General features: G+C 46.6%; 1 protein-coding gene across 1 annotated transcript in view; it reads left to right on the top strand.

The window, feature by feature from the left end:
• The window catches only part of LOC310934313 (NLR family member X1-like), a gene marked incomplete at both ends in the record, with an annotated part of 39,691 nt that overhangs the window by 25,920 nt on the left and 1,705 nt on the right, over window positions 1-12,066 (top strand). Inside the window, 3 exons of the mRNA XM_083898007.1 lie at window positions 7,521-7,694; window positions 8,333-8,497; window positions 10,158-10,539. Coding sequence (XP_083754133.1) covers window positions 7,521-7,694; window positions 8,333-8,497; window positions 10,158-10,539 — 721 coding nt within the window. The remainder of the gene's footprint in view (window positions 1-7,520; window positions 7,695-8,332; window positions 8,498-10,157; window positions 10,540-12,066) is intronic.

Raw genomic sequence — 12,066 nt, 5'->3', positions numbered from 1 at the left:
AGTCAGTCTCTACCAAACACTCATCCCACACACTCACTCCACAACACTCACGTTCCTGAACCAGAGCCCATGCAGCTGGCACGGACCCGTCTCACCCCTTCCGAGAGGCAGCGGAGGATCAAGTCTGGGGCGTGCATCTACTGCAGACAGTTCGGCCATCTCATCGCCGCCCAAAAGACTGAGCTCACCGGCACACGCAGGAGTGCTGGTGAGCAGAGCCTCTTCCTGCTCAACCAACTCTCGGGTTATCCTGGCTGGTCAAGTACGGTGGGGACAGACTACCCTTCCCCTCTCTTGCCTTATTGACTCTGGTGCCGATTAACATTTTATTGACTCCCAAGTGGTGAAACAGGCTGGGATTCCTTGTGTCCCTCTTCCCAAACCCAAGACTATTTGTGACCTAGACGGTCGACCGCTGGCTGAGGTCACACATTTTACGGCTCCACTTTCCATCACCTTATCCGGTAACCACCGTGAGGAGCTTCAACTTTACCTGATTCCCTCATCATCAGCAGCAATCGTCCTGGGCCTTCCCTGGTTGGCTACCCATAATCCATCCTTCAACTGGGCCACCGGCAAGCTCTCCAGTTGGAGCATCAACTGCCATGCTCGCTGTCTTCGTTCCGCGCAGCCTGAACCTCCAGCCAAGTCTACTGCTGTTCCTGAACCTCCATGTCTCTCGGGGGTCCCTAAGGCGTACCATGATTCGGCAGAGGTTTTCTCCAAGGACCGGGCTCTCTCCTTGCCACCTCATCGCCCTTAAGACTGCGCCATTGACCTGCTTCCTGGGTCGTCCCTCCCATCACGGCTTCTCTATAATCTTTCCCGCTCAGAGAGACAAAGTATGGAGGACTACGTCAACCAGTCGCTGGCTGCCGGACTGATTCGTCCATCCTCCTCTCCGGTCGGTGCAGGGTTCTTCTTTGTACAGAAGAAGTACGGAGCCCTGAGACCATGCATCGACAACCGGGGGTTGAATTACATTACCATCAAAAACAGGTATGCCCTCCCCCTTCTTGATGCTGGCTTCTGTCCCCTGAGCCGAGCACGGGTCTTTTCGAAGCTGGACTTACGCAACGCGTATCACCTCGTCCGGATCAGGGAGGGCGACGAGTGGAAGACGGCTTTTAAGGCTGAATCCCAATTCCACCCCTTTGTCTTTGTGTTTCCAGGTGGATCGTCCACCAATGTACTGCAGGGTGGATGCGACTGTGCCCATCCTGCGCATATGGCGCGATGAGGGGGCTGAACTGTGGCAAGACTTTCGCTTGTCCAGACGTGCCATGAACAGCCTGCAGAGGCTCCTGGACCGGGGGCAAGATCATGGTTGGGGGAATGGCCTTGAAGTCCTGATCTATACATATTGGCTCGCCCACGGACTGTCATATCGGGTGGTATCAAGTGTATTTAGTGTGCCCAAGGCAACTGTGCACAGAATCATTCACCGGGTGGCACAGAGCATCTGGAACAACATTAACAGGGTGATCTCCTTCCCACATGACAATGAGGAGCTGCAAGCAGTAGGTCAAGGATTTGCAGACCTGGCAGGAACCTCTTCTTTTGCTAATGTCGTCGGGGCAATAGATGGCAGCCATATTCGTATCAAACCACCGCAACTACATCGCCTAGATTGTCTGAATTACAAGAACTTTTATTCAATCAACATGCAGGCTATATGTGATTCGAAAGGGAAGTTTTTGGACATTTATGTGGGCTATCCAGGATCTGTGCATGACACACGGGTAATGAAGAACAGTACCTTTTATGTGACTGCCAGGTATCCGCCGCCGGGTTACATACTACTAGGTGATGGTGGGTACCCCTGCCTCCAGACCCCGATTTGTCTGTTAACGCCATATAAAGAGCCGGTGATTGGGCGGGTGCAGCAGCGCTTCAATTACCACCAGTCCAGGGCACGCAGTGTTATAGAGCGGGCCTTTGGCATGATGAAGACAAGGTGGAGGTCAACCCTTTTCCGGGCCCTAGAAGTGAAGCCTACCTTTGCCCCCCAGGTCATTGCTTCCTGTGCATTCTTGCACAATGTTTGTCTGGATAATGGGGACACACTGGATCCTGATGAGGACATCACCAGGGATGACCTTGACCCTCATCCCCCTCAAGATCAAATGGCAATCAATGAAAGACCAGGGAATGATGTTCGAGACACACTGGCTGCTCAAGTCTGATGAGAGTTGTACGTTGATTCAGCTGTATATAAATATTGTGTATCTATAGTTACCTGTTGGTTTTTATGTGTTCTTACAATTTTGTACTGATCTTCATATCATATCTGTTATTTATTTTTCCAGGGGAGGGATGAGATTGTTAACAATAAATGTTTTTAAACTATCTGCTTCATGTAGCATTTATCACTCTTAGAAAACTTTTTTTTAACAAGAATATTTAATTATTCAACAGAGTAGAACCTTCAATAACATTAATATGAAAAATCAACCGTAATAAATAACAATAGTAAATAAATAATAAATAGCAATAAATATAATAACAAATAACAATAAATAAACAATAAACAACTACATCTTTTCTACCATCCTTTCAAAGATGGCCAAAAAACGGGCTGTCTGGGCCTCACTCTCCTCATGGCGCTTCTGCTCCTGAAGGGCCTCTTCAGCCAGTTGGTCTGCGAGGGATCTGAACCTCTTTCTGGGTGGTGGCAGAACAGGGCTGGATGTGGCTGGGGTTGTAGGGTTTGTTGAGGTGCTGGGTGCTGTCGGGGGTGCTGGGGTGGAAGGCTCCACAATCTCCTAAAGAAACAATACACAGTCATGTGTTAGAAGTTATTTCATTAAGTGTTTAGATTAATTAAATGTTTAGCTATTTGCTCCTCATGAAATATGTGTGCATAGCAGTTAGTCATTCATGAAACCTCACCATCAGGATAGTCATGGGATCTTGGAGAGATGACACGATGACTGGTGGGTCAATTGCTGGCCGGGCACCCAGAACTTCATGCATCAGGTCAAAATACTGCCATGTCGCCACGGTCACCTCTCCACCATCAGTTCCCGACCCAGTTTTGGGGTTCCTCAAATCCTGAAACGTGCGCATGCGCGCTCGCGCGCACACACACACACACACACACACACACACACACACACACACACACACACACACACACACACACACCAAAACATTCAATAACAACAAACACAGCAGGCTGGTTGATAAATTCATTTATGTAATCCTACAAAGCAAGTTAGACATATCTAGGTTATCGAGACATATCGAGGTGACACAAAGCCAATTTGGGGTATTAATTTATTAAGTATTATTATTATTATAAATGATAATAATAATAATGATTATTATAATAATTAATTAATTATGTATTATTATATATACTATATATAACTATTATTAATAGTATAATTATTATTAATTTTATAATATTGAGTAATATTTACTTGTTTATAATATTTCCAGCCCTTAACCCAAATGATATTATTAACCGAGCAGGTTTGGGTTGGCAGCATAAGACACCATGGTGATAGAGCGACGCTCAAACGAGCTTCGTAGGAAACCCCACAGGCAATTGATAATCGTTTATTTTTAAGTTTAATCACATACCTTATACTTCTTCTTGAGGTTCTCCCACTTCTTTGAAGCCTGTTGCCCGGTCACTTTCCCCTCCAGCCCAAATTCTTCCAGAAAGATCCTGCATCACAGCACGACACAGCACAGGCATTCATTAGGCTATTTAACTCAACACAGATAAATGTAGTAAAAAAGAGGCAAGAATGAAAAGATTGAACAAAGAAAGACTCACTCCCACTGTTTCTTCGCCACCATTTTCGACTTTAAAAAGTCCTTCTCCTTGGCCACCCTGAAACGGATGAGCCGCCTCGTCTCCTCTGGTGTCCCTGCGGTAAAAAGGGGAAAGGAAAATAGCTTCAAGACAGCGAGTCACGTAGCACAGGTATACTAGTTATACCGATATCAAAGTAGTGCGCCGGTATAATCAACCAAGGAGTAGTAGTAGTTACTTCACTGCGCACTAATTTCACTTAAAACCTATACGATAACGATAGCAGCTAGCTAACCACTTACGAAAGGAACACCGGGATATTAGCATCGGCCACGACAAGCTAGTAATTCAAAACAAACTTGACTAGTGATTCAGAAAAAACGCTGACAATACAAAAATTAGCAATAGTATCATTACACATGACTGTCGTAATTAAAATGCTGAAAATACTTACATTTGTGTGAGTCCTTGGCTTGAGCCATCGCTTCCAAAAAGATTTTTAAAACTTCGCTGACAGGTGCCGCGGGGAATGCTGGGAGATTCCTCAAAACCCTCCGTTTCAAGTGTGGTCCTGAGGAAGCTTCGTTTCGATGGCTACGTAGCCCTTCGGCTTGGTAGGGGGAAGGGGGAGGGCTAAGGGGTGGAATTGGGATTCAGCCTAACACACCTATGGGGCACTTTGAGTACCTGGTCATGCCGTTCGGCCTTACCAACGCCCCAGCCGTCTTCCAACATCTGGTCAATGACCTTCTCCGGGACATGCTGGACAAGTTCCTCTTCGTATACCTAGACGACATCCTGATTTTTTCCGAGGACGAAGAGGAACACGTCTAGCATGTCTGGTTAGTCCTCGAACGTCTGCTGGAGAACAGACTGTTCGTCAAGGCCGAGAAGTGTTCGTTCCACGCAAAGTCTGTACCTTTCCTAGGCTTTATCGTGGAGCAAGGCAAGCTGTCCCCCGATCCCTCAAAGATCTCGGCGGTGAAGGACTTGCCTTCCCCTACTACACGTAAACAGCTCCAACGGTTCCTGGGGTTTGCCAACTTCTACCGTAGATTCATTAGAGACTTTAGCCGCATCGCTGAACCTTTAACCAAACTCACTTCTCCCAAGCAGACATTCCACTGGTCCGACGCATCCAGCTCCGTCTTCCAACACCTGAAGGAGAGATTCACCACGGCACCGATCCTGTCACATCCCGATCCAGAGCAGCAGTTCACGTGGAGGTTGATGCATCGGACACCGGAGTGGGGGCAGTTCTCTCCCAGCGCGATCCTGTGGACCAGAAGCTTCATCCCTGCGCCTTCTTCAGCCGCCGTCTATCTCCAGCGGAGAAGAACTATGATGTGGGGAACAAAGAGCTCTTGGCGGTGGTCCTGGCCCTACAGGAGTGGCGACACTGGCTTGAGGGGACCGGCGACACTGGCTTGAGGGGACCGCCCAACCCTTTGTGGTCTGGACTGACCACAAGAACCTGTCCTACCTCCGGAACGCCAAACGACTCAACTCCCGGCAGGCACGGTGGGCGCTCTTCTTGGCCAGGTTCAACTTCACGCTGACTTTCCGTCCTGGGACCTGGAACGTCAAGCCTGACGCCTTATCCCGCTTCTACTCCCCTGATCCTCCAGACCAGCAACCGGACCCGATTCTCTCTCCCTCCTGCATCCTGTGCGCAGCATCCTGGCCGGTGGAGGGTAGAGTGCGTAGAGCCCAGCGAGCAGAGCCTGATCCTGGTGGGGGTCCTCCTGATCGGCTGTTCGTTCCATCCACCATGCGATCCGAGGTGCTGCAATGGGGACACTCCTCCAAAGTCGCCTGTCATCCTGGAACGGCTTGCACGGTCCAGTTCATCAGGCAGCGGTTCTGGTGGCCTACCCTGCCTCAAGACACGGCGACGTTTGTCTCGGCTTGTCCCATCTGTGCCCGAGGGAAAACATCAAACCGTCCTCCTGCAGGTCTTCTCAACCCCCTCTCCATCCCTCATCGTCCGTGGTCCCACATCGCTGTCGACTTCGTCACTGGTCTCCCTCCCTCAGAGAAGAACACCACGGTCTTGACAGTGGTCGAGCGATTCTCAAAGACTGTCCACTACATCCCCCTCCCCAAACTACCCTCCGCCACTGAGGCTGGTGACCTGCTGGTGCAACATGTCTTCCGCATCCATGGCATCCCCACAGACATCGTTTTCGACAGGGGTCCGCAGTTCTCATCCCTGGTGTGGAAGGCATTTTGCTCGGCTTTGGGGGCCACCGCCAGCCTATCGTCAGGATACCACCCCCATTCGAATGGCCAGACCAAACGCTCCAATCAGAGCATGGAGGTCGCTCTATGGTGTGTCTCCGCGGTCATCCCGCCGCCTGGAGCTCTTTCCTCCCCTGGATCGAGTACGCCAATAATTCCCTCACATCAGCGTCTACCGGAGACTCTCCCTTCATGGCTTCCCTGGGTTACTAACCGCCACTATTCAACTGCCAAGAGAGAGAAATGGCTGTCCCATCTGTCCAGGCCAACATGGAGCGTTGTCAGGCGGTGTGGCAGGAGGATCGAGCCGCCCTCCTCCGTGCCTCTCAGACAACCCAGAAGCCGGCCAATCGTCATCGCCGACCAGCCCACGAATACCCACCAGGCCAGAAGGTGTGGCTCTCCACCAAAGACCTCCCTCTCCAGGTGGAGTCGAAAAAGTTTGCACCCAGGTTCATTGGTCCCTTCCCCGTCGACAGGGTCATCAATCCCACGTCTGTACGTCTGAAACTGCCTCAATCCCTCAACATCCATCCCACGTTCCATGTGTCCCTGCTCAAGCCTGTGGTGGAGTCCGATCTGCCCACGGACCTTCCCGTCCTCTGTGTGCTTCCGCCGCCGTTGTCATCGTCTCGGCTGAGACGTCTTCTCCCTGCCGCTTCCCTCCGTGGAAGCGACATTCTCCGCTTCCTGTCTTTGTCTCCAGACTACGGACGGATACCAGAGTGAGTCCGTTCCATGAGAACGATTCCACGAACTTTAATATCTGCCACGAAGGAACGGCTGTTCCTCCGACTTCCATCTGCAGACTGACTCACATACACATACATACTCACCGTATCTCCAGTTGTTGTCTACTTACCTTTTTATAATAAAACCCGTAAAACTCTCTATGTGTCCTGTCTGCATACGAGTCCTTAACTTAGTACAGTTTCTCCTTTAAAAGAGGAGAAATGTAACAGAGTCGTGAAGAAGCTATTTTTTAACACTGTTAAAACAATGTTTTGATAATGAGGAGCAGTGCATCCTCCGTTCCAGAGGGGGGAGCTGCGCTTCTGAGAGCGGGTGTGCTGAATAGTACTGGCCAATCACAAGACTCTGTCTTCTGGGGGTGAAAGTTCCCTCTGAAACATCGCGGCTGACGAACAGCGTCAGAAAAGAGGATTTCAATCGGCTCGTTTACAGCAACTAGGAGGTTTTTGACCATTAAAAAAAGTTAATATATGTAAGTAGACCTCAATAACTAACATATATGTGCAATAGGACCACTCTATGTGACCTTTAAAAAACTAATGACCTTCTGCCACACACGCACGCACGCACACACACATATTTGAACATTTTACAGACTACGACAGAGCCAAAACATATTTTAGCACTGCATAATAATAATTAGAACATTAAACTACAGTGAGAGTTTTTCTGTTCTGTGACAGTCACATTTGATATTTTCTATAATCACAGACCACATGATCAAACACGTCTGAAGTCTCATGTTTTATTCTTTATTCAGGTTGAGGGGCTGCAGTTTGTCAGAGATCAGCTGTTCTTCTCTGGCCTCAGTTTTGAGGTCCAACCCCTCCCACCTGAGAAAACTGAACCTGAGTCTAAACGAGCTGCAGGATTCAGGAGTGAAGCTGCTGTGTTCTGGACTGGAGAGTCCACACTGTAGACTGGAGACTCTGGGGTGAGTTCACTGACTCTCTGTTACTGTTGTAAATCTCAGATGTTTAATTGTGAAAAGTGAACCTCATTAGTGTTCACACATCAGTTGAATCAGTGATTGTGAAAAAATGTATTCCATTTGAAACTGTTGTTGTTACGTTTCCACTTTTTCACACCTGACGTGTTTTGTCATGACATTTATTTTCACGTTAATCCTATTTGTTTTCAAATCTGTATCAGTCGCTGTAGTTTTCATATCAGTCATTGAATTTCACTGAGCAGCTTTGACTTTTTTCTGACTGAAGTTGATGTTTTTCACTTTCTTCTCTGACACGTTCACATGTTACCAATCAGAATGACTGTTGTTGATGTTGACGTCAGTTTTAATTTCCTGCTGCAAATCTTCCACAGTTTCACAGCATCCCCTGCTAATAATAATAATAATAATAATCTTGAAACCAAGACTGGCATCAGAACATTATCCAAACACTACAGTGAGTGTTTTTCTGTAACAATGAGTCACATTTGATATTTTTGATCATCACCGACTTTATGGGTTTATAGGTTGAGAGTGTGAGGTATCGGTCTCAGCTCTGAACACTGACTGGTTTCAAGCAGCATCTTTGTCGTCTGAATTCTCATGTTTTATTCTTTATTCAGGTTGAGTGACTGCAGTTTGTCAGAGATCAGCTGTTCTTCGCTGGCCTCAGCTCTTAAGTCCAACCGCTCCCACCTGAGAGAACTGGACCTGACCAACAACAATCTGCATGATTCAGGAGTGAAGCCTCTGTCTGATCTTGTGAAGAGTCTTTCCTCAGTTAAACTGTGAGAGCAAAAACAGTGACAGGCTTCATGATTGGACACAAAGACACAGAGACACAGTCGACCAATCACATAAGCCACAAACTGCTGGTGATCATGTGATCACAAACTCGATGTTAGTAGTTTGACTTCATCACTGATGATGAGTGTGATGACTGTTGTCAGCTCAACACACACACGCATGCACGCACACACACACGCACACACATGCACGAGCAGACACACACGCACACACAAATAACTAGTTTTCTTGGTGGTTTTGTGTAAGGTGAGAAATACCTTGGTTTCTGTATGTTGCTTAATATCACAATTAACCAACAGCCAAGCTGTGAATAAATGCTGGGGGGATTGTAAACCAGGGGTCAACATGAGGGTACATGATAACATCGATGGGTCATAAACAAAGTCTGTTTCCTGGTTGAAACTTTGATGTTTTATTGTGTTTTTAAGGTACTTTGATGTAACTGTATATATAGTGGAGCTATCTGGAGGAAAGGCAGAGAACAGGACAGAGTCTCTCCTCCACGCATGCAGTAAAGACATGATTTACCCAACGCTGATGATGATAGAATTTTTTTTCACAGTTACCATATCTTATTTTAAAACAATGTTAACAATAAACAACGAACATCAACAACAACTTAATGTCCCTATAATATATTTACTAACAAATAATTTCCGTAAAACTACACAAAGTACAGATTTAGGGTCTTTACCTGACATCATAGCTGAAAATGTGACCATTACTTCCATGTAAACAGAGATGAACATCAAGAAACAGCAGCCCCTGCTGGTGAGGAATAGTTCCTGCCAGTACTATACACTTTATGGACAAAAGTATTTGCTCACACCTGTAAAGTGTTGAATTTCCATGTTTCAATCGGGCTTTGGAGTCTCGGCCATCTCCAATATGAACACTTCAACAAACAGAGACATTTTCGACAATGCTTTGCTTCCAACTTTGTGTCAACAGTTTGAAGAAGGTCCTTTTCTATGCCAACATGACTGTGTCCCAGTGGACAAAGCCACAACAATAAAGACATGGTCTGACTTTGAGTTTGGTGTGGAAGAACTTGACTGTCCCACACAGAGCCCTGATGTGCATGTGCTGCATCACTGACTCACTGCTGTGACTGTGACTCTGAAGTGGGAGGCACAACTGAGCAAGAAGACAACTTCTTTAGAGTCTCTAGTTTGAGAAATAGGTGCCTCACAGGTCTTCAACTGGCAGCTTCATTAAATGGTACCAGCAAAACGCCAGTGTCAACATCTACAGTGAAGAGGTGACTCTGGGATGCTGACCTTCTAGTCAGAGTGGCAAAGAAAAAGCCATATCTGAGACTGGCCAATAGCAGGCAGCTGGTATTCTGTCTGTAATGGAGAGGCTCGTGCAGTCACCAGGGGCCTCATTTATAAAACTGTGCGTAGGAGCGACGTCAAAATTGGCGTACGCACGAAACACAGAAAGTGTTTACGCACAAAAATATCCTGATTTATAAAACAGCGCGCACGCACGTCCTACGCCAATTTCCCTTTTATAAATCACAATCCACTCTAAATGTGGCACACCTGTTTGCGGGTCATACCACGCCCATATTTGGCTATAAATATTCAGAGAAACGCCCCTCATGCATATTGATTCATGACTGATATCATGCCAAAGTCGGAGAGAAAGGCCAAGAAACAATTTCACCGAGTGTGAGGTGGAAGTACTTGTCAGGGAGGTGGAGAAGAGGAAGGCTTTATTGTTTGGTGGACACAGTGTTGGGGTCACCAATGCCAAAAAGGCTCTAGAGTGGCAGCGTGTGGCGGATAATGTCAATGCTGTTGCCTCAGAAGGTCGGAGTGCGGCCGAGGTGAAAAAAAAGTGGTCAGATATTAAAGTAGACGCAAAAAAGCACCTGGCGTCACACAGGCAGAGCGTCTGTGCCACGGCCGGGGGAACGGGCCAACCGGAGCTCACCCCGCTGGATGAAAAACTGGCGGGGATCATCAGGGAATCCCTCCTGAGTGGAGTGGTGACGGAGGTGGAGGGGGAAAAGAAGGTATGTAATTTGTATTCCCATATTTGAAATGAGTGTAAACCAAATGCATTAAAGTTGTGTTCACCCATTTATGTACAGAAACGATTGAGACTCCGTTCACAAAACAAGTGACTTTATTCAACATTTTTTTGTAGTTGCTGCGGGTCCAAGCGAGGTCAGTGGTGCTGCAGCTGAGCCCTGTGCGCCCAGCGTCTCCACTGCACCTCGTGCATCCCAGCCCTCCAGCAGCCTTGTCCTCACAGATGCAGTCCTGCAGACGCAGAGAGACACAATCACTGCAATAAACCAGGTTGCTGGAGAACTGCGGGAGATAAAACATGTCCTGTCCGAGCTCAACACCACCTTGAAGGAGTTCATCAATAAATTATTATTTTGAATTTGTTTCCATACCTGTATTTTCATAAGCGACGCATCACATCCAAACGCTGGCGCACGGCAGCAGTGTTATCGTTTTATGTGTCATGCATTGAGAGCGAAGGTGAAACGAAATGGGCTATATGATATAGGATGTTAATATATTGAACTGCATTCATATCAGTGTAAACATAACTTGCCCTACTGTTGTGTTACTATTGTCCTGAATCATATGTTTCCCGTTTGCACTCCAGGGATTATGTTTGTTTGTTCATTGTAGAAATGTAATTTTTTTTAATGAACTTCTTGCAAATAAACTGTTCGTATGACGACGCTGAAGTTGGCACCACATTCGCCTACGGTTCTCTTTAATTTTCCGTTCCACCTTAAAAAGTGCAAGTTTCGGCCACTGGGTGGCAAGCTATTCCAAGAGTGTATGGCTGCAGACCGGAGCCCCTCGTTTCGAGCCCTCCCGTTTCGAGCCATGAATCCACGCCCCCAAGGAAAATAATTTTCAAAATAAAAGCTCGCGTCGGGAACCGCTCGTCTGTTGCCATAAACATAAAATGACACTGGTAAATTGTATAAAATATATTGTTCAACATGAGATGTATGCTCCACACTTTAACCTGCCTGGATATGCCTCAATAAAGGCCAAAGTGTGGCTGCAGTCTGGAGCCTCTCGTCTCGTGCCAACGAGCTGCAGCTTATTTTATAATTTCAAAATAAAAACTCGCGTCCGGTATTGTTAATAATTGTGTTTTAAACAAAGGGTAAAAGTAATCATGCTAATACTTATTAGTATATACGTATACTAATACTTATAAAAATACCAGACGAAAAAATGGAATGGAAAAAATATACAGAACATAAAATGAATAGTAAATACTGCAAAAAAAAAAAGTATTGTTCAACATCTATATCAGATAACCACATCATTGGAAGTAACATAAGAGTCGTGGGAAGTCATTCTTACACAGAATACAGAATACCGTTTGTGCGTAAAATATCATTAAAAAAAATCACATACTATTAGAGTTGGATTAAATTGTTTTATTTATTTTGTGTTTCTATACTGCCAGCCATTTTGAACGGCAGCCAATGAGTTCATTCCGGCAGAACTGGCTGCAGAATCCAGGGTGGGGATCTTCGGAGTAGATCCCCCGCAACTCC

Source organism: Microchirus variegatus (assembly GCF_963457635.1).
Source record: "Microchirus variegatus genome assembly, chromosome: 11".
In the NCBI taxonomy this organism is placed as follows: Eukaryota; Metazoa; Chordata; class Actinopteri; order Pleuronectiformes; family Soleidae; genus Microchirus; species Microchirus variegatus.
The sequence above is the reverse complement of the archived record's forward strand: the minus strand, read 5'-3'. Positions and strand labels throughout refer to the sequence as shown.